This window comes from Copidosoma floridanum, unplaced genomic scaffold, assembly GCF_036245765.1.
Source record: "Copidosoma floridanum isolate Cflo_tuat_1 unplaced genomic scaffold, Cflo_Japanese_pri ptg000012l, whole genome shotgun sequence".
Lineage (NCBI taxonomy): Eukaryota > Metazoa > Arthropoda > Insecta > Hymenoptera > Encyrtidae > Copidosoma > Copidosoma floridanum.
In genome coordinates, this window is record NW_028321889.1 from 652,463 (window position 1) to 671,852 (window position 19,390).

At 31.2% G+C, this 19,390-nt stretch overlaps 2 protein-coding genes across 5 annotated transcripts in view; both read right to left on the reverse strand.

The window, feature by feature from the left end:
* Nucleotides 1–122: 122 nt before the first annotated feature.
* The window catches only part of Nca (neurocalcin homolog), a 139,502-nt gene continuing 120,234 nt past the window's right edge, over nt 123–19,390 (reverse strand). For all 3 annotated transcript variants that reach the window (XM_089590136.1, XM_089590135.1, XM_014362741.2), the window contains 4 exons: nt 8,152–8,358; nt 6,944–7,062; nt 2,976–3,164; nt 123–2,523 (listed from right to left, as the gene is read on the reverse strand). In XM_089590136.1, coding sequence (XP_089446262.1) covers nt 2,323–2,523; nt 2,976–3,164; nt 6,944–7,062; nt 8,152–8,221 — 579 coding nt within the window. In that variant the 5' untranslated portion in view covers nt 8,222–8,358 and the 3' untranslated portion in view covers nt 123–2,322. The remainder of the gene's footprint in view (nt 2,524–2,975; nt 3,165–6,943; nt 7,063–8,151; nt 8,359–19,390) is intronic.
* The window catches only part of LOC106646663 (neuronal calcium sensor 2), a 120,373-nt gene continuing 116,362 nt past the window's right edge, over nt 15,380–19,390 (reverse strand). For both annotated transcript variants that reach the window (XM_014362744.3, XM_014362743.3), the window contains 2 exons: nt 17,458–17,586; nt 15,380–16,025 (listed from right to left, as the gene is read on the reverse strand). In XM_014362744.3, the coding sequence (XP_014218230.1) occupies nt 15,849–16,025; nt 17,458–17,586 (306 nt within the window). In that variant the 3' untranslated portion in view covers nt 15,380–15,848. The remainder of the gene's footprint in view (nt 16,026–17,457; nt 17,587–19,390) is intronic.

Consider the following 19,390-nt stretch of genomic DNA (forward strand, 5'->3'; position numbering starts at 1 on the left):
CTCGGCAAAACCTTGGAGCCGCGTGCGGACTAGTCTGACATTTGTTGCTTAGAAAATTCGTATTTCAACTCGTCTGATATATATATATATATATATATATATATATATATATATATATATATATATATACACGTGTATATATTATTTAGAAAAATTTTTTTTGCTCGACTAGTTTGCGGTGGACACAGACGCCTTAGGCCCAGCGGGCCCTGGAGGGTCCCCGTCGCTGCCGCCGTCGCTTTGTCGTCGGCTGCACATGTACTCACACCCTCGGGGGATTCATTAAAATAAGTATGAATTTTCAGTGAGTATTTGACAGGAGTTTGAACATGTTTTTCTTTTTTTCCTTCCAAGAAGAGGTAGCATTGGTATTATGGGTTTGCGATTTTTTTTTTTTATGGATGCAACTCGTGTTTGTGGCAAAAAAATATGTTTAGAGTGCATATATTCTGGCAAACAATATTTTTATTGAAACAAACTGTGAGATTTGTAAGTGTTTTTTTTTTTTTTTTTTTTTTTTTTTTTTGTTTTGTTTTATAAACGATGAAATATTTTGCTTTTGAATGGTACGCTCGTTGGGACAATCATGTTTTTGGTAGAATCAAAAGAACGGAAATTAAAATTTAACACAAATGCTATGTATCCTTTAATTAAAGTGTTAATTACACCTACGAAGTAACATTTTTGTATAGTGTATAAAAAATTTTAAACGTATCAATTTTACAGTTTGAACTTACAAAAAACGTGTTTAATAGCTAAATATACTAAATATATACATCATGTAAAACGTGTAGTTAATTGTATGTATATATTAAACATATTTTATTAAAATAGCGTTAAATTATTCGTGTATCGTTTGAATTAAAAATATTATAATAGATTTATCGCTGTGTGTAAGTGTTAAAAGAAAAAAAAAAAAATTGAAATTTGTAGCATTTATAAAGTAATATAATAAACTATAAATAATTAACTGTTTTTCAACTCCAAACAAATAGGTTCAGAACTTTTGCGCAGTGAATGAATATTTGTACTCACACAATACATTGGAGTCAAAAACTAACTTCATACAGTTGTTGAAGTATATGAAAAATGTATTTGAATTTCCTTCATTACAACAAACAATAAAACGAACACTTCTACTAAAATTCATTTTGAAGATGCATAAAGTTATCAAATAAGATTCGTGGTAAATGTCAACTGTAATTATTTATGATTTAACAAAACCAACAAAAGTATGAGACTTTAAAAATTATTACAGTGTATCATGCAAATCACTATGGTCGAATGTCTGCTTTCATTCTACAATTGTTTCTTCGTTTTATACATACATGTATAAAAAAAAAAAAAAAAATTTGTGTCTTCGTTGTATGTTGCTGCTTTATTTGCATATTTGTAATGAGCTGATCGAGCTTTTGTGTTTATTTAGAATCCGTATTTACTTGGAACACCGTTTGCGGTTTTTTAACACAAAAACAAGACAAAAGCGAAAAAAAAAAAAATCTCGCGCTATGTGTACAAAACGAGAAATATTTACATTGTACGCGTTTTCGGTGCTTCATTGTTTTTATAGTCTATACTCATACAAAGCGTTTTATCGCATGAATCGCCTGATAATCCCGTCAAGTTTTTGATTTTTGTACTACAATCATAACGACTCGAACAAGCACATTCTCGTCACTTGTGCAAAATATGTAATTGTATCGTCAAATATTGTAAACTATTCAAATTACACATGCCCTTGGAAACAACTTTTGCCCCGAGAAAAGACCCAAAAATCACCGCACATGCGTAAAATCAGCTGGACGAAAGACGCCCGCAAAAGTAAACTCAAATCCCAACGCGAGCGGTGACTCAAAGCATATTTATATGTGCAAAAGAGGGAGGGGGAGGGCAAAAAAAAAATAACGTCCATTTTTCATACAGCATATGCCATCTCTTCGTGGGCGGCTCCGTGATATTATACCCTCGTTTGTATATATACATATACTCAGTAAAAGGGAGAGGGTCGGCCGACGACATGGTAGTGGTCGAGCGGCCGCGGCGGGAATATACAGTGCCGGAGAATCTTCGCCATTGCGCATCATCATCCTCCTCGCTTTACGCTCTCGATCCGTCTGCTCTGATTATTTTTGTTGTATTGTTCATAATATACAGGTGTCTGGGTACAAGTTTTCGTGTGCGATAAGCTCCTTAACTGTTTTTTTTGTATTTTTGTTGAGATGATTGTTGTTGTTGTTTGTTGTTGTTTGTTGTTGTTTGTTGTTGTTGTTGTTTGTCGTCAATTCAAACGGATCACGATAGCTAGGCACTCCCACCAGGGTCTCACTGAGCCTGTGCGCTTGGGTCGCACTGCAACAGCCGCACAATGGACGGGTCGCTCTTGGCACCCTCGATGAACTCCTCGAGGGACAACTTGCCGTCCTTGTTTTTGTCCATCTGCCGGAATATCTTGTCCGTGCGCTTCTCCGGCGTCGACTCGTCCTCCGGCATCTTCATCACCGAACCGACCATTTTGTATATTGCCTGTTGACCAAATATATTACGTGTTTAACCATATGATGCTCTTTACGTTTTTTTTTTATGAACATTATTTTTTTTACTCGTGCATTGAGAGTTGTTGGTAAGGTAGGTCGTGCAGTATCATAATTTAAGGTATTTGGGTATATTTGTAATATAGGTATGTCCCCTCGAAGAAAATTCAATTTTAAGTATACGTAGTCTGATAACGACTTGTTTAGTCTTAATAAACAAGAATATCTTTACATGGACGAGCAATACCTCTTGTATTCAACGCAATCGAGTAACCTTCGATTGATTTTATAATACAATTCTCAACAATATTAAAAATACCAAAAAAAAATAAAATAAAATAAACAAATAAATAATAATATTTCACTATCTCGATGAGACGTGTTTCTCGACAAAAAAAAAATTCCCAACGAAAGCTATGTATACGGGGCTCATTGAGCAATTACCGTGACGATTTCCAGCATCTCCTGTCGTGAGATGTAGCCGTTTCCGTCAAGGTCGTACATACTGAAGGCCCACTTGAGCTTCTGCTCGAGCTTTCCGCGCGAGGTGACGCTCAGGGCACACAGGAATTCCCGGAAGTCGATCGTTCCGTCCCCATTCGCGTCGAACGTTCTAAAGACGTGCTCTGCAAACTAATCACACGCACACACACACAAAGTGTATTAAAACAATGATAAATTTACAGTGTTTTTTTTTTTTTTTTTATTGCATTCTGCTAGCTCCACTGCGTTGTATATATATATATAAAAGAAAAAAAAAACACCTCTTCTCAGCGAAGCATCTTTCGCGTGGCTGACTAATGCGTGAGGTGCACTACTTGAATTGAATTTGCACTTAATTTTTAACATTTAATTTTAATACTTTTGAGTGGTAGCAGGATGTGTTTCATGGAATCGATATAGTAGTATTTTGTAAGATATTAACAAAATTTTAGTGAATGGAAAAAAAAAAAACAATTTTTATTCCTCAACATATATTAATAATTGTTGTATGCAAGGAATAGAAGTTAACTGACATTATATTATATATAAAAAAAAATCTGTTCATGTAAAGCAGTGATACACACCCTATCTCCATTCAAACATCAGATTAACCCATTAATTATCAACAATACTTCTGCGGTACATTAATAAAAAAAAGTAATTAAATTTGTTAATTTTGTTTTTTATCCGTGAATTGGATTAACCATCGCTTTCCATTAACGTACCTTAGCAGTAGCACTGATAATTACCGAGAACCGTGAAATTATTCATTATAAACTAATACAAGCTTAAAAAATCACATTGTTCGCTAGTGTGCTAAATCTACTAATTATGTATATATTTGGAGCAATTAATTCGCAAAAGTGGAGGACAGAAATTTCATGTGTGCACTTTGCTTTACGTCATGAGTAAATATAAAAAAGTAATTACGTATCTTTAAAAGCCACAAACGAGGCGTCATGCGGCTTCGCAAAATTTACTTTTGCGATGCAAAGCTGAGTCAACTTTTCGTCGTTAGAACTTTGTTTTAATTGATATATTGGAAGCAACTTTTTTCTAAAAAAAAGTTTTAAAAAAAGCATGTTTTTTTTTTTTTTTTTTTTTTCAAATTAATTTTATTGTATTTGGAGTCTTTAAAAGTATAAGGTGTAACATTAAAAATACAAGAATGTTTAAATTTAATTAGACATATTTAAAATTGCAGTGTTAAAAAAATACATAAAAACGTTATTAAAATCATGTGAGTTTTGCATTAATAAAAATTGTTGAATAAATAATAGTGATCAAAAAAATGTCAATTACTGAATCTTAAATAAAACATTTTATATCCAATAAGAATATAATTTTAAATATTGAACAATTAAATCTTGTAATTGTTTCCTATTAAAATTAAATTGAGCTATAAAGTTTTACGTCTACGCAATTAAGTGGTAAAAATTATCAACAAAAATTTTTCAATTCATAATTTAATTTTTACGAATAATGTATGATAAAAAGGATTTTTATCTATGTAATTTCAAATAAATTATATTATACGCAATAATAATAATAATAATAATAATAAACGTACAAGGTTTTTTTATCATTGGTATTAACATAAAATACATATGAATGTTAATTTAACATTTTTCCATAAAAATAATTAACTAGTAAATTTTCATTAATGTAAAAGAAGAATCGTTACTTTTTATGATAATATTATACATTAGAAATAATAATATATTTAAATATTAAATACTAAAAATGATATCTATCAAAACAAAAAAGTTAGTGATAATTTTTTTAAACACATTTCCTTACAGTGTACAAAATCAGTCTAAGATGTACGTATGTGTGTAATAAACTACTGAAAAGTATTTTATTAAGAAAAAAAAAAAAAAAAAAAAAAAAAAAAGAAAAAAATAAATAGATTAGATGAAGGTACACAGTATTTATACAATAGAGAGCAGAAATGTTTGAAAAAGATGTATAATTCAACTCAACAGAACACAGCGTGCGAGGAATTCACGATAGGTACATCACAAAACGATCGACAGTACTATCGACTTTTCAAAAAGAGGACGTTTTATTTTTAATAACCGAGAGGAAATAAAAAAAAAAAAAAAAAAAAGTTTTACTCTTCCCTAATACGCCGTAACGAAGAAAAATTTTCCGTACTAAAAATAACGAGCACTCGCGAGGGCCCTCACACCAGAGGGTGCTCCGGGAAAAAAGCTTCCGGTTAATTAAAAGCTCGGCCCGTTAATAATGATCCGCCGAGCAAAGGCACTGGGACGCAGCAACCGCCATATGCCTTGCGTCTCTGGAGTCTAGCCTACTTACACGTTATACGTGCGCTCCACTCACGCGTGCGCGAGTCTAATAAACCTTCCAAGAGAGCTGGAAAGAAAGAAAAACAAGAGGGTCTTTTCAACCCCGTTTCTCGGTAAGTTCTCGGGCTTACATTCGTTTCTGCGAGGCACCTTTTGAAAAACACCGACACGGCTAGCCATTCGAGAGATAAATTTTTCCCTGTAAGGACGTTTATGAGTATTTCAATGAGTAGCTTCTTCTACATGACATTTTTTCATTTCTGCGATCCAAGAGGAAGGCACGGATGTGTCAATGATTTCACTGATAATGTCAACACTGGTAAGTATCAGTTATAGTTCTTTTTTTTTTTTTTTTTTTTTTTTTTTTTTTTTTTTTTTTTTTTTTTTCAGGATTTTAAGATGATCCTGTTTGTCGATAGAGGATTTTTTTAATGCATAATCATAATATGTGCTATGTCTCGAAACATAAAAATCGTATGATCGGTAATAAAAATTTGTAGGCCGGCTAGATCAAAAGACTTGCGCTACTTCCCACACGGATAAGAAGTTCTGATGAATGAGTAACTTAACTATTCACGAATCGAGAAACCCACGTAACACTATACGTTACTAACTCGGATTTTTTCTTGTCAACACTTGGGCCCTCGATTATCGTGCATTATTATTTCTAAAGTAAGTTACAGAAAAGCAGGGAATACTCACTACATTATTTTGTAAAAGTTTAAATTATTTGTTAAGTAAAAAAATTTTGATTATTTTTTTGTTTTTTTTATTATTATGGCACTCGTCCTTCTATATGTCGTAAACAGAAATTTACTCTGATGCGATGGAAATCAAGAGTCGAAGATAAATAATTTTAAAAACTACGTTACGTATCATGCATTATGGAATAGTTGTGCAGAAATAAAGTTAATCTAACCATCGAAACACATGGTAGTTTGTAGTAAAGCTTTTTATAAAAAGCATAGTAGTTGAAATAAACAAAAATTTACGACTTTTTGTTATAATAATTAATAACTTGTTAATGTCAAAAACTTACAGAACTATAAGTGTCAATAATTATATTACGCAAAAAAGAAGAAATATTGAAAAATGTGCTGATTATAATTATGAGAGAAACTATTCTAATAATACATAGTAGAACAAAAATTTATGAATGTCTGTATACTACTGATAGCAGTGTAAGTTTGAAATAGAGAAAAAAAGTATATAGATGCCCAATGTACAAAAAGAATGAAAGAAAAAATGTAACATCGGATATTAAAGGAAGACTTTTGTGACATTTTTTACTTAACAAGTTCTAATTTAAACAAATAATAAGTGTAGAAAAATACAAATTTCCCCAGTGTCTAGTTTTGATCCATGTATGTGTTGAATTATCATATTGTGGAGCACCATGCTTACGGAAAACGCACATTACCTTTGTTCACGCCACATCACCAATCAATTTTTTCAACGATGAAAAAAGACATTAAAATAATCACGTGATTGTCAGTAGAATTTCAACTATAATAGCTTTTTTAGAATTTCAATTTTTTGTTGTCTTTTTAATTTTTTTTTTTTTTTTTTACTTCAAATAATTATTTGTACCAAGTATAGCTAAAGTGGATATCTTACCTTTGACGCGTCACCATATGGGAAAAAATTCCCGTATATTTTCTTGAATTCTTCGACACTCAGATGCCCACTCGGACAGTCCTTTAAAAATCCTTTGTACCATTCTTGAATTTCAGCATCTAAACAGAAAAGTAAAAAAAACAACTTAATATTCTATAATGCTATTAAGGCACTTATTATCTTCATTATTTGTATTAAGAGCATCAAGTTATTTGTCACGAAAAATGAAACGAATAATTTGGATTGAATCAACTCAAAACATATTCAGCTCAAACCATTAGTTTTTCGAGTAATGTTACGAATATGGTATTATCATGTGCTAAATTAATGTCACAAATTTTAGATTTAAAATATTTATGCAAAACAGCAGTGTGGGTTTGTGTATTTTGCCAAAAAATTTTAATACACCCTTAAATTTTTCCACTTCTGTATTAGAGGTATTAGTTCTATTTTCAAGATTTAATGACTGTACATAACTTATCAAATATCAAAGAATGAGAAAGTAAACAACATTATAAGGAAAATATTCATTTAATTCGAGTTGGTATTTATTTATAATGACTAATAAGTTATGGAATATATTTTATATATTCTATTTTAAACAGTTAGCGATTATCTGAGAAGTTTTGGGTAGCTTAAAATGTCAATCCATTTATTAGTTCATTTTTTTGAATTATAAAGTTTTATTTTACTTTATTTCAGAAGTTGCCAACAAGTTGTGACGCCAATTCGTCAATCAAAAATAAGCGATTGTAACAAGTTGACTCGAATGAATGGCACTTGAAATAACTACTCACTAAAAGTCAGTACTTATACTCATGTATTTTTACATTGTAATTTTTGTTTTTAAATCAGATATGAAATTGTGTAATATTTATTAAATATTAATTTATTTAAAATTTGCATTAAACAGTAATAATCGATACCGATCCATACCATCAATGATGTCTAGATAAAAACTAACAGATTTGAGAACGAGCCCGTGATAAAATTTTTAGCAAATCGAGAAAAGATGAGCATTTATTTTTGAAATAATTATCGATTGTTTGAAGATTATTTTTATCGCGATACAACAATATCCCACATATAATCAACACAACTCGGTCTCTCTTAAAAACAATAACACAATTGTTTTTTTGTTTTCAAGATCAACACTACGAAAAACAAAAATAAATAAATAAAAATAAAAACTAAATAAATCATCTCACCTGTAAACTCAGTGTTCTGTTTGAGGTCCTCGAGCACCTCGGGTTTGAGTTTGCTGTTCTGTTTGCCCATGTCTAGGATTTAGCGTGTCGCCACTTTGTCCTCGAGACTGACTCTCCTCCCAGTCAGATGGGGACTCGGGTTGCGTCCTCCCCAGTGGCCGGGGGAGTTCGCCACCGACGCCGTCGCGTCTCCTCGCTGACGTCTGTCTGTGATTAAAATTAAAAAAAACGTCGCATGATTACTCAATGTATCTTCATTACGTATATTCCAATTAATTTGAAGGTCAACGACAAATTAAAAACAAAAATTTCTCAAATATTTTCTACCGCCAGTAGATGTTTCTACTGACCTTCGTTTTGATTTTCGATGTTTTGTTGACATCGTTACAACAAAGTTAAAATAAAGACAAAAACAAAAAGGAAAAAGTGACTTTCTCAAAACATACTTTCATTCATATCACAAACACACATTTTCGTTGCATACGAGACACCTGAAACAGAATAAAAAAAAAAAGAAAATCTTTGAAAGAAAGTCAAGGACATGTTCAGAGCATAGTGCAATTTATTTATAATAGTAATAATCATCATCGTCGTTATTTTTATGTAATAATCACAATGGTAAATTTCATGTAATAATAATAATAATAATAATAATAATAATAATAATAATAATAATAATAATAATAAATACAATGTAATTCAATGATGACAACATATCGTATCATATTGTATGTGTACAACGAAAATGATTGGCCACGGTGATAACCGGATGTAGCAGCCACGTATAAAATACATATTTGTTTTTTTTTTTTTTTTTTTTTTTTTTCGTTTGTAACATTTAGTATTTTCTTTTGTCTTTGCCTCGCACACACGCGCATGCATTGTCGCTTTGTTAACATGATTTTTTTTTTCTTCTAATCTCTTTCGTGGTAATTTTGATTTATAGAAGATCGTCGCCTCGAGTATATACCATTGTATTTGTCGCTGGTGAACGAGAGGTATATGTATAAATGGCTCAATGAGTCGTTCCAGCACGACACCCTATATTTCTTGCCGGAGTCGTAAAACCACTTTTTCAACTTTCTCTGCTACTGTATTATACCCTCGCGACAATTGTTGTTGTCTTTCTTTCTCTTCAATTCTTTTTCTTATTTTTTTTTTTTTTTTTTTACTTTGCCAAGCTTTCGAGCACTCTTGCTTTTACGTAATTAGGACGGTAAGAAAATTCACGAGTTCTGATGTAAGTTACGGTTCTCAGAAACTTTTACATTCGATCAAACTTTCGCAACGAAAAAAGTTTCTTTGTTTTTTTCTCATCATTTCAAGATCGAGTTTGAAGTAACTATAAGTATACTCGAGGGCGATTGTATACAGAACTGCCGATGAAACTCATTCCATAGCTCAATTGTTCGGATCTCGGAAAAAACAAGTTTACCCCAACTAAATCGGTAAAAATGATTCGGCGATCCTCGTTCTTACGCGGTACAATTAAAAAAAAATTTTTTCATCATATAATTAACAATAATAAACGTGTTTATGTACACGAATGTACGCGCGTATAAATTATATACATGTTACAACAATATAGTATACAGAACCACCAACATAATGTGAGAATGTGATTTTTGCTGGCTTGTATCGGCTACGAAGAATGTAAAGGCGATCTTTTTCGTGCAATGTTTTCACGTGTTGCTTTTCTTTTTTCATCATCATTAGTACAGCTATTAATTAACCTTTGCATGTATGTTTTATGTTACATTAGAATTTTGTATACGATGTAGATGATGCAAAATTATAATTTTCCAAACAATACGTCGCTCTTGAGTAGATTATTAACACATCGTGGATTCATTTATTACTGAAAATTCATACGCACATATAGACTTTTTATAGTAATTACTTTTTTCATTGAGCACATGTATCTTCTGAATTTACTTTTCTCTTGTGGTTTGTTATTTTTTATTTCTTCAGTGGCTAAAGTAAGGATCAGAATATTATGGTGATTAAAAAATCATCCAAGATTTTGAAGCTTTTTTAAAAATTATCAATACAAATTACGAAAGATTCAGAACAATCTGTTTGAGCGAAATATTTTTCTTCGAGTATAACTTGTTTAAATAATGTGAATTTTAATTCAATTATCTCGAAATTTCAAGGAAAATACGCAGTAGTGACAAAGTTTAGTTGTAAGTTTATATTTATCTTTCATCGTAGGAAGCTTGTAAACATTACAGACGCAAAGTGACCACTTTTGGTAGAAGTTCAAATTTTTTTGGAAATTTTCAAGGTGAAAAAAAAAATTGATTTTTATTGCATAGTTTTACAGTAAATATACTATGTAATTTACGTACTTTATTTTTCTGGGTAAATGTTGAAAATCGGAAGAAAATTGAAATTCAATTAAATTTAATCGTTTGATACCTATACGCGGAAGAATTTTTAATAATTTGAATGGCTAAATTACTTAATCTCAATGTTGAGTACCTATTTTAATTTAGCACTCATAACTTTTACGTTAATAATTACAATGCAATTTAAAAAATCGATAAAAAAATTATTGTTTATTCGATGGTGTAATTGGAACATTGAATAATTTAACTACTAGATATAAATAAATAAATTGTTTTTTTAATGTTAACATAATTATTACCAACAGATAAACTTGTATAATATATTGTTTTTCATTTCTATCAACAATTACATTAGGCTTACATTTTAATTATTTAATTAATGCATAAGGCTATCATATATATTTATATACGTAAGTATGCAAAACACGATGAGTTAGAAAAATTTTAGTGATTTCGAGTAGAGTTGTAAATTTTTTATTTACCTTTAGAAATATGTTTTAATCAACATTTATATTTTCCATCTCCATAAGTTAAACTTTAATTGAATCAATGATCTTTGTATTGTTATATCTTTAAAGTACATCAATATATATATATATATATATATATATATATATATATTAGTCTTGGTAAGTCTTTGGTTATTGTGGTTTAAAACAGAATGTTCAAGTTAAAATGATCAGTTTCAATGAAAATCATGTGAATATCGCGAGTTGAAAAATTTTTTAAAATCCAGTGCGTACCAACTCAAGTTTGAATTTGACTTTGTAAGACAGAATCAATATTAAGGAGAAAAAGGAGCTGAAAAAAATTGAAAGATCAATGTGATAAGTGCACTGAAAATCACAGAGTATGTGCGTTCCTTTGAAACTATGAAAAACGTTTAAGAGAAAAAAAAACCTGCGCACCTATTGGGTTTCATGAAAAATATTAAAATAAATTTAAAGTAGTATCGAGAAGGTATCAATAATTTTTATTTTTCGAGGTATTGGTTATACGCTACTTTTTGTTATTGTGATTGTCAAAGTCATTACTTCTGCTTTTCTCGAGATTAAAAACATCAACGTAAAAAAAAAAAAGTTATTATAAAGAGAAGCGAGAAAAAGTCCAACTGAAAAACATGAAAATGCGTGCAATGAGGGATCTGGAGAAAATTTTAAAAGCCGTTCGAGGAAACTCATATTACGTGGAGCGAAGGCAAGAAAGGGTGGAGTAGAAAAGTAAAAAGTACAAAACAGGAGAATATTCATCGGAGCACGGCAGCTCGATTTCTTCCAAAATACGGTGTGTACACGCTCAATTGACGTTCCTCCTTTTTTTTTATTTTCTCTTCTAATCGCACACGTGTATAAGCGAGGAAAAGTGTCTCGAGCTTTTATACGCATCAGCAATCCGTAATACGCCGAGAAGGAGCTTTTCCTTCGCCCACTGGCTTTTTATCTTTTCACTGTATAGGGCTGCAGTACCCGACTTTCACGTATACCGTATATATGTGTTGCGTCGAAATGCGCTGTTTCGATTGTCAATGCTCGACTTTCCGGCCATCGCCTGTACTACGCGCACTGAATATCTCGACCACTGTTTTTTTTTCTGCTATTTTTTCGTTCCCTTTGTTTTCAAAAAGTATTTCTCTCGCAAGTTTGCGACTGAAAAATCATGAATTTCAAGGTTTTCTTCGTTATTTAGTTTAAATTGCAGTTTTTTTGCATCAACGTGTTATATTTGTGTTTGCAGTATTACATCTTTTTTTAAAAATAAAAATAGAAATATTCTGTAAAATAGTGGGTTCATTTCATATATTAATATAGATTTCACGCGAAAAGAGCAAAGTTACGGTAGAACTTTTTTTTATACAGCACACATAAATTTTTGTTACTTTTGTGGGAATATTTGGGCAATCCGGGGAAAAAAATCTAGAATCCTTGAGTTATATAAAAATTGACTCTGAGTGTGTTATTAGATTTGTAAATTTTGTATAAGTAATTTATTATTAATAGACAGTAATGCATATCTATTAAAGTAGGTTGTAAAACTATACATCAATATGTATATAGAATAGATTCAATTATTCATAGAGTTCTTTTTGTTATTTACTTTTAGTAGATATAGATTCTTATGTATATGAATAAATGCATGTATTAATTTTTTTTTTTTTTTTTTTTCATTTTATTATTTTATGAGGAATGTGCAGCGTGTACGAAAGGATTATGCACCTAACCTAATAAAATTTGATGGATTATGTGACACATTGTCACTTTCATAACATTATCATTACTTAAGCTCCGGTTGTATTGTAATTATTTAATTCATTTTTTTTTAAATTATAAAAATATTCATAAGATTCTTATGAATTGATTTGATAAAGTTTTTGTTTTATTTGACGATCATTTCAGGAAACAGTTAATGAGAACGTAATTGACCCACATATGTGCAAGTTATTTTTAATACATTTTTGATACACTATCCAGAGGATGCAAATGGCTGTCTCTGAGTGCACATCCGTGTAAGAGCGGATAGTTACGATTGTTCAAGCATAATTGAATATTCTATGAAAACTTAATACCTAGTTAGCAGTATTTTAATTTTTTTTTGGTTTTGGTGGTTTTTTTTTACTTTGGTTAAATTCGATATTTGTAATTGTACACTTTTCATTTGTCAAGAAAAAATTTTTTCCCTCAATTCATTATCTTTAAATTATATTGAATGCATGAGACACCTGAAAAATTATGTACTATCTACGAACTGAAAAAACCCTGGTATTTCATAAGAAGAAAAAAAAAAAAAAAAAAAAAAAAAAAAAAAAAAAAAAAAAACTATTAAATATTTACGTCTATCTATCAAAGACTGTGCTCATGAACCTCTTATTTGATCTAATAGCTTTACTAAAGCATATAAAATACTCCCGCTGATTATGAACCCTTGTTTTTACACCCGTTCTTGTGCATTCGGTTCTAAATGCTAATTGAACATGCAATTGGTCGAAAACTATCACTAATAGATTCTTACGTTTATCTACTTTTCTAGTCGTCGCCACAGCTTGTTGGAGCTTCAATCTCGCGGAAGGTCTTTTAAACCTCGAAAACAATTTTTGATCCGCTTGCGATGACGCTAGAAAAGATACCTCTTTATACGTCATCAGTGTTACTTATTTTTTCTTTATTTTTTTTTTTTTTATTTGTTACTATACTTTAGGAGAGACAATATTATGACTTCTACGAGAAAAAGTGAATATTCCCGAAGAGGTGATTTTTTTCTTTCTGATCCAGTGGAAGCAACAATCCGCGAAAGCTCGCGATTATCAAAGTATAAAATTTTTTTGTAGTTTTTCTTTTCGTCTCAGCACGATATTCTTTTTTTTTTTTTTTTTTTTTTTTTTTTTTTTCATATCTCGAGTAGAATAGAAATTTTCAAGAGCCTACGAGACCATATTAACTTTATCGATGATGATGATGATGATAATAATAATAATGTATAAATGCAATACTCTTACGTATAATAAACTACAATGTACTTACATTTAGTAATTCTAGGCGCATAGCGTACACAGAGAGATGAATTATATCAACTAACAGTTTTTATTTCTCATTAACCTGTTACCTCTAATTCATAGAAGATTGAAATAGTCAAAGTTTGGTATTCTACTGATGTTGTTATCGTTAAAGTTCGGCTGTTTGTCTCATCGATAGTTGCGTTTGCGAGTAGAAAAAACGAGAACGGGCTTCCAGAAAGTTTTTGCGGCTCTGATAAAATTAGAGTTAGCAACGATTGACCGGTAGAACTGTGAGCTAACGAAGGACGAGAGGAGGAAAACTTTCGGAGCACTGTTGTTTTACTCGAAAAACGCCGGGTTTTTTAAAATTTTTTCTTCGGAAAATTATTTTTGTTCGAATTGGGTGGTTGGAAACTGTGGAAGTCCTTGCGCGTATTTTTGAGCGTACGAACCATGTGCGATTTTCTTCGTTAGCAAACACAAGTGTGCGTAGAGTTCCGTTTGTACTTTCGCGGTGTACGATTTTCTCAAACTGTTTGATTATACTTACAGCGCGATCGGATAACATTTTCTTTTTATTGTTTTAATACACTTTTTTTTTGTTCATTGGTTTATCGGTATTCCGTTCTTATAAAATTTAAGTATACATTATGCGTACTTTTTAATGGTAGTGACACGAGCTCCTTACAATTAAGTTTTTGTTATCATGTATGGTTGTTTATGTTTGTTATCATATAATTTTACAAATTAAACACACGTATGAATTGAAAAAACCGAAAAATCACTTCGTACTTTTATCCTCACGAAATTACTTCTTATGCTCCTCAAATGTTTTTTTGTTGTATTTCGAATTAAATAAATTCAAATATGGTAACCGGATACTTTTCTTCATCTTCTTTTCATTGATGAACATGAGGATGAAAAGTAAACGAAGCATGGACGAACTCTCATTGAAGCACTCGATTTTCATCAATAACGAACAAAAAAAAAAAAAAAAAAAAAAAAAAAAAAAAAAAAAAAAAAAATTAATTTAGCCGTATGAATGTAACTATTGAATGTCCACCCTTGAAATAAGCGTGCAATTTACGTATAATTAGTTAAAATTGTTACGATAGTGATAGTTATATATGTATATATATTTTTTTACAACAAAGATAAATTTACAAAATTCTTGTCGTTTCATTACTTCAACATAGCTTCGGAAAGTGCTTCGTATCGGCTCAATCACCCATAAATAATTCATTTTGCGTACGTATATATATTTTTTTTATTTAACGACCAACCCAACCTTTCACCCGGACCTTTGCGAACCGGCCAAAATTCATGTGGCGTGACGTCAAGAAATCTATGCTTTGCGCCATCACATACACACACCATATATTATATACGCATTAACATATTTATAATCGCATAATAACAATGGAAAGTGCTACAGCTCGCGCGTACCCCCCGTGACTTTGTTTGGCCAATCCGTCCTCTCTCGACGAAAACCATTATATATGATATACGACGTATGTTGGTCTAGCATTGGTAAACTATCGCGACAGTCGCATCATTATAGGGTACCCCTTTTGTAATATTTTCAAAACACTTGACAATCGTGTGAGGTGTGTGTGTGTGTATATATATATATACGTATGCACGTTACAATGGCAGATGATGCGAGGGCGTTTATTTGATCGATTGGTGGGTGTAGGTATGAGTTGCAAGAGTATTGGCAGCAGCAGGTTTGCTTTTGCGCAGCTGTTGGTGATGAAAGCACCGTTGGTCGTACTGGTGAAGAGGCGGTGGCCGTTGGGTCGGCCGTTGGCGTTGACGGGCGACAACGAGGTGATTAGGCGCGGGTGGCCCGGGGATTAAGGCGCCAGCATCTTGGATAGCTCCTCGTCCTGCAGGCAGCCCTTGAGGAACTCGTCCTGCGTCAACTGGCCGTCGTTGTTCTCGTCCATTTTCGCGAATATGTTTTTCGCGCGCTCCTCGGCGCTGTCGGCCGGCCGGTTGCTCGAGCTCGCCCCCAACATGTCGTATATCGCCTGCGAACACGCGAAACGGGGGACACCGTTTTTTTTCATTACTAAGTTTGGATGCGGTGGATCATCCCTTGTTGGGTTTCGATCACTAATTGCTACAAGAATCCATTTGGGAGTTATTAAAAAAAATCGATTATTACAACGCCCATCACGAGGGGAAAAAAGATAGAGAGAATCTAAAAAATAGAGAAATTTATATTTCCAAGGCCGGAGAAAATTGAGCTCTGGATTATGCAATAGCTACCCTGGTGGTAATCGCACCCCCGACTACTGTTACTAATCTGGTAGGTATCAAAATTAAGGAGACGCATAAATATATGGTCAGGCTATTATCGGAAAAATATAATTCATAAGTTTGTGTACGGGAAAAATACACAGAAAATGTTCTTACGAAAATGGGAGACGATACACCACCTAATATTCGAGGTATTCATAAAAAAAAAAAAATTGCCACAGAGTTTAATGAAATGCGTAGTATCAATGTGCTTGTATGTATACCGATAACATTGCCAATATCTCCAGAAAGATCGATTTTGCTTGTAACTTGAACTACAGCAAAAACAAACTATGAAGGGTTGAACTTTTCAACAACATGGGTATATTGGGATCAAAAAAACATAAAATCTATATTTTATATGTTTTACAGAAAAAATTACTTCAATGGTTATTGGTAAAGAATGTACATTTTTTCGCAAATAAGCCAGTCATTTAGTTTATCAATTATTTATTATACAAGCGAACCACTGTAGTTCCTACTTTTAATCTGGAACGATTCGTATTCTTAAAAGCTCCCATTAAATATTAAAACGAAATGTATATGAGCCTAGCAAGTCCGTTCTTTCTTATGTATAATTTGTAGGTATTATTATAGCAATAAATAATAATTTTAAACTTCTGACCCATGCATATTAATGTGACCATAAGTTTTTATTGAAATGAAAACATTGAAGAAGTAAAAAATTTGGTTTTTACAATCGTTTTGAATTATCAGTCTAGAAATGTATAAAAAAAATGTTATTGATTTAAATTTCAATGTCATGTTAAGTAGTGTTTTTAGAAAAGTTTTGCAAACTTTAATATACAACTTGTCAGCTGGGAGTACTGAGTATATATAAGGAAATTCACTAAAAATATCCGATATTTTTCCCCCGTTTTTTAATAAAACTTTTTTTTGAGACACTCTCGAGATGGGACTTATTTTGTTTACAATGACATATACTACAAAGGAAAAATTAAGAACGTACAATATAAAAAATATTTTTCAAAACTTGTAAAAACATACTAAAACATTATTTTTCTTTTTTTTATTTCTATTGGACGTTTTTTGTATAAAAAAATTTATTATAGTTCATCGATAAGGTTAATGGTATTGGGTTTGGTTTTTAAATAAAAAATAAATTAAGTTTGAAAAATAAATTGGATTGTTTATCATTACCTGAACTATTTTTGTCATTTCTTCGATATCTATAACTCCATTTCCATCCACATCATACATTCTAAATGCCCATTTGAGTTTTTCTTCTGGCGTTCCGCTAGACGTTACATCGATCGCAAGTAAGAATTCCTGTAACAAAAAATATAAATAACGAATAAAATAGAGTAGATGAGAGCCATAAAACAATCACAGAAATATTTAATTAATTTATAATGACAAACTGATGTGTGTAAGAACTAATTTATGGTCTACAATATTCGTTACCAATTGATATTTGATCATGAATAAACGAACAATATATTTCGGCTTTTTTTAGTGCGAAAATATTTTGCATCGTTCTAAAAGCGCTATTACATACTGCACGATTAATCTTTTTTAAAAATATTATCTACTGAATCGTGAACTTTTAAAAAATTACTGCACCTTTCAAAAATCAATCTTGTTTTGATAAATAAATAAATATCTAATACGCATTTTTTTAAATACATTCATTCCACTTTAAAGTCCTCAGTAAGTAATAAAGTGGTATGCCATATAACCCAAGACCATAAATAATAAACGATTAAACTTTAATGAAGGTTTTTATACAACAGTGTAAAATATTTAACTACACGAGCAACTTTAGATACTTCAGTTTTTAAAGTGATAACAGCGTTTTTTCACACAATCGTAAGTAATTTAAAAAAAAAAAAAAAAAAATTAAATACACTTATATTTTTTCATTGTGCAAACCAAGTATTTCAAAAGAAAAATGTGGCACGTGTTTGCCTGCAACACTTTACAAAATAAGCACAAGTACAAAGCCTTGGAAAATCTTTGCGTGACGCCAAATCGTACCCCTATACATGCACACGTGAACTACATCTAGTAACTGACCCTCGCGATCTAGTGTACGTACTACCCTTTGCTAAATGGCATCGACACACGCGCTTCTACAACGTGCTGAATTATAATTATTATTTTGTTTAAAAATATTCTTGCACCTTTTTTCGGTAAATTTATTTATTGTCAAAGGTAAAAAAAATAAAAAAAAATAAAAAAAATTCAATGGCTACTTTTTTAAATTAATGAAGTAATTTTTATTGTTTGGTGTTACGATTTACTGAATTCATAAAGATCTACTAAACGAGTCAAAATAAAATAAATTCCTAATAAGTATATAACAGAAATAATATAAAAAACTTTAGCATATAATTTTTAATTATTAGGAGCCTCGTAGAAAATAGAAACTTGTTGAAAGTTGCAGTTTTAACACTGACTCTTACAAAGATTAGAATTTTTCAAAATCATACTTAACACGTCGTACCCTACAAACATTGCATGAAGTAAAATTTTTCTCACGTAGTTAAAAAAAATTATTAGTGATGTCATAGTATTTTTTGAAAATTACAATATTTTCATACATGTTGGTTATCACTCTATAAAAATATTCAAACTTCACAAAGTAAGTAACTTCTGCACCAAGTATTTATCTTCGTGTATCGAAATGGTGAAGAAATGTTTTTGTTTTTTTTTTGTTTTTTAATTTTATACAACACAAGAACTGCTTTAATGACTTTGATCACAAATATATGTTTTTTGTTTACTCTGATGCAAGGGGTGCAATGTAAATGTAATTTTTATCACCCGAATCTTTGAAAGAAAAACATTTTTACATATTAATAATCAGTCATTTAGCAAACGATTGATTTAATATGTACAGTAATAATGAATCTACGAAAAACAAATTGCTTCGCAAAAATAAGTATTTTTATTCGAGCGAAAGCACAAAAAAACTGAAAATTCCAACGCAATGGGGCCGACAACGAAAAAACCACTCGAGCCCTCCGTATATTCTCCCACATGTCCAGCAAAACCATGTACAAAAAGAGGAAAAAAAATGGGGAACAAAAAACCGTCCGAGGGATTTTCTGCGACGAACGTGCCCCTGGCT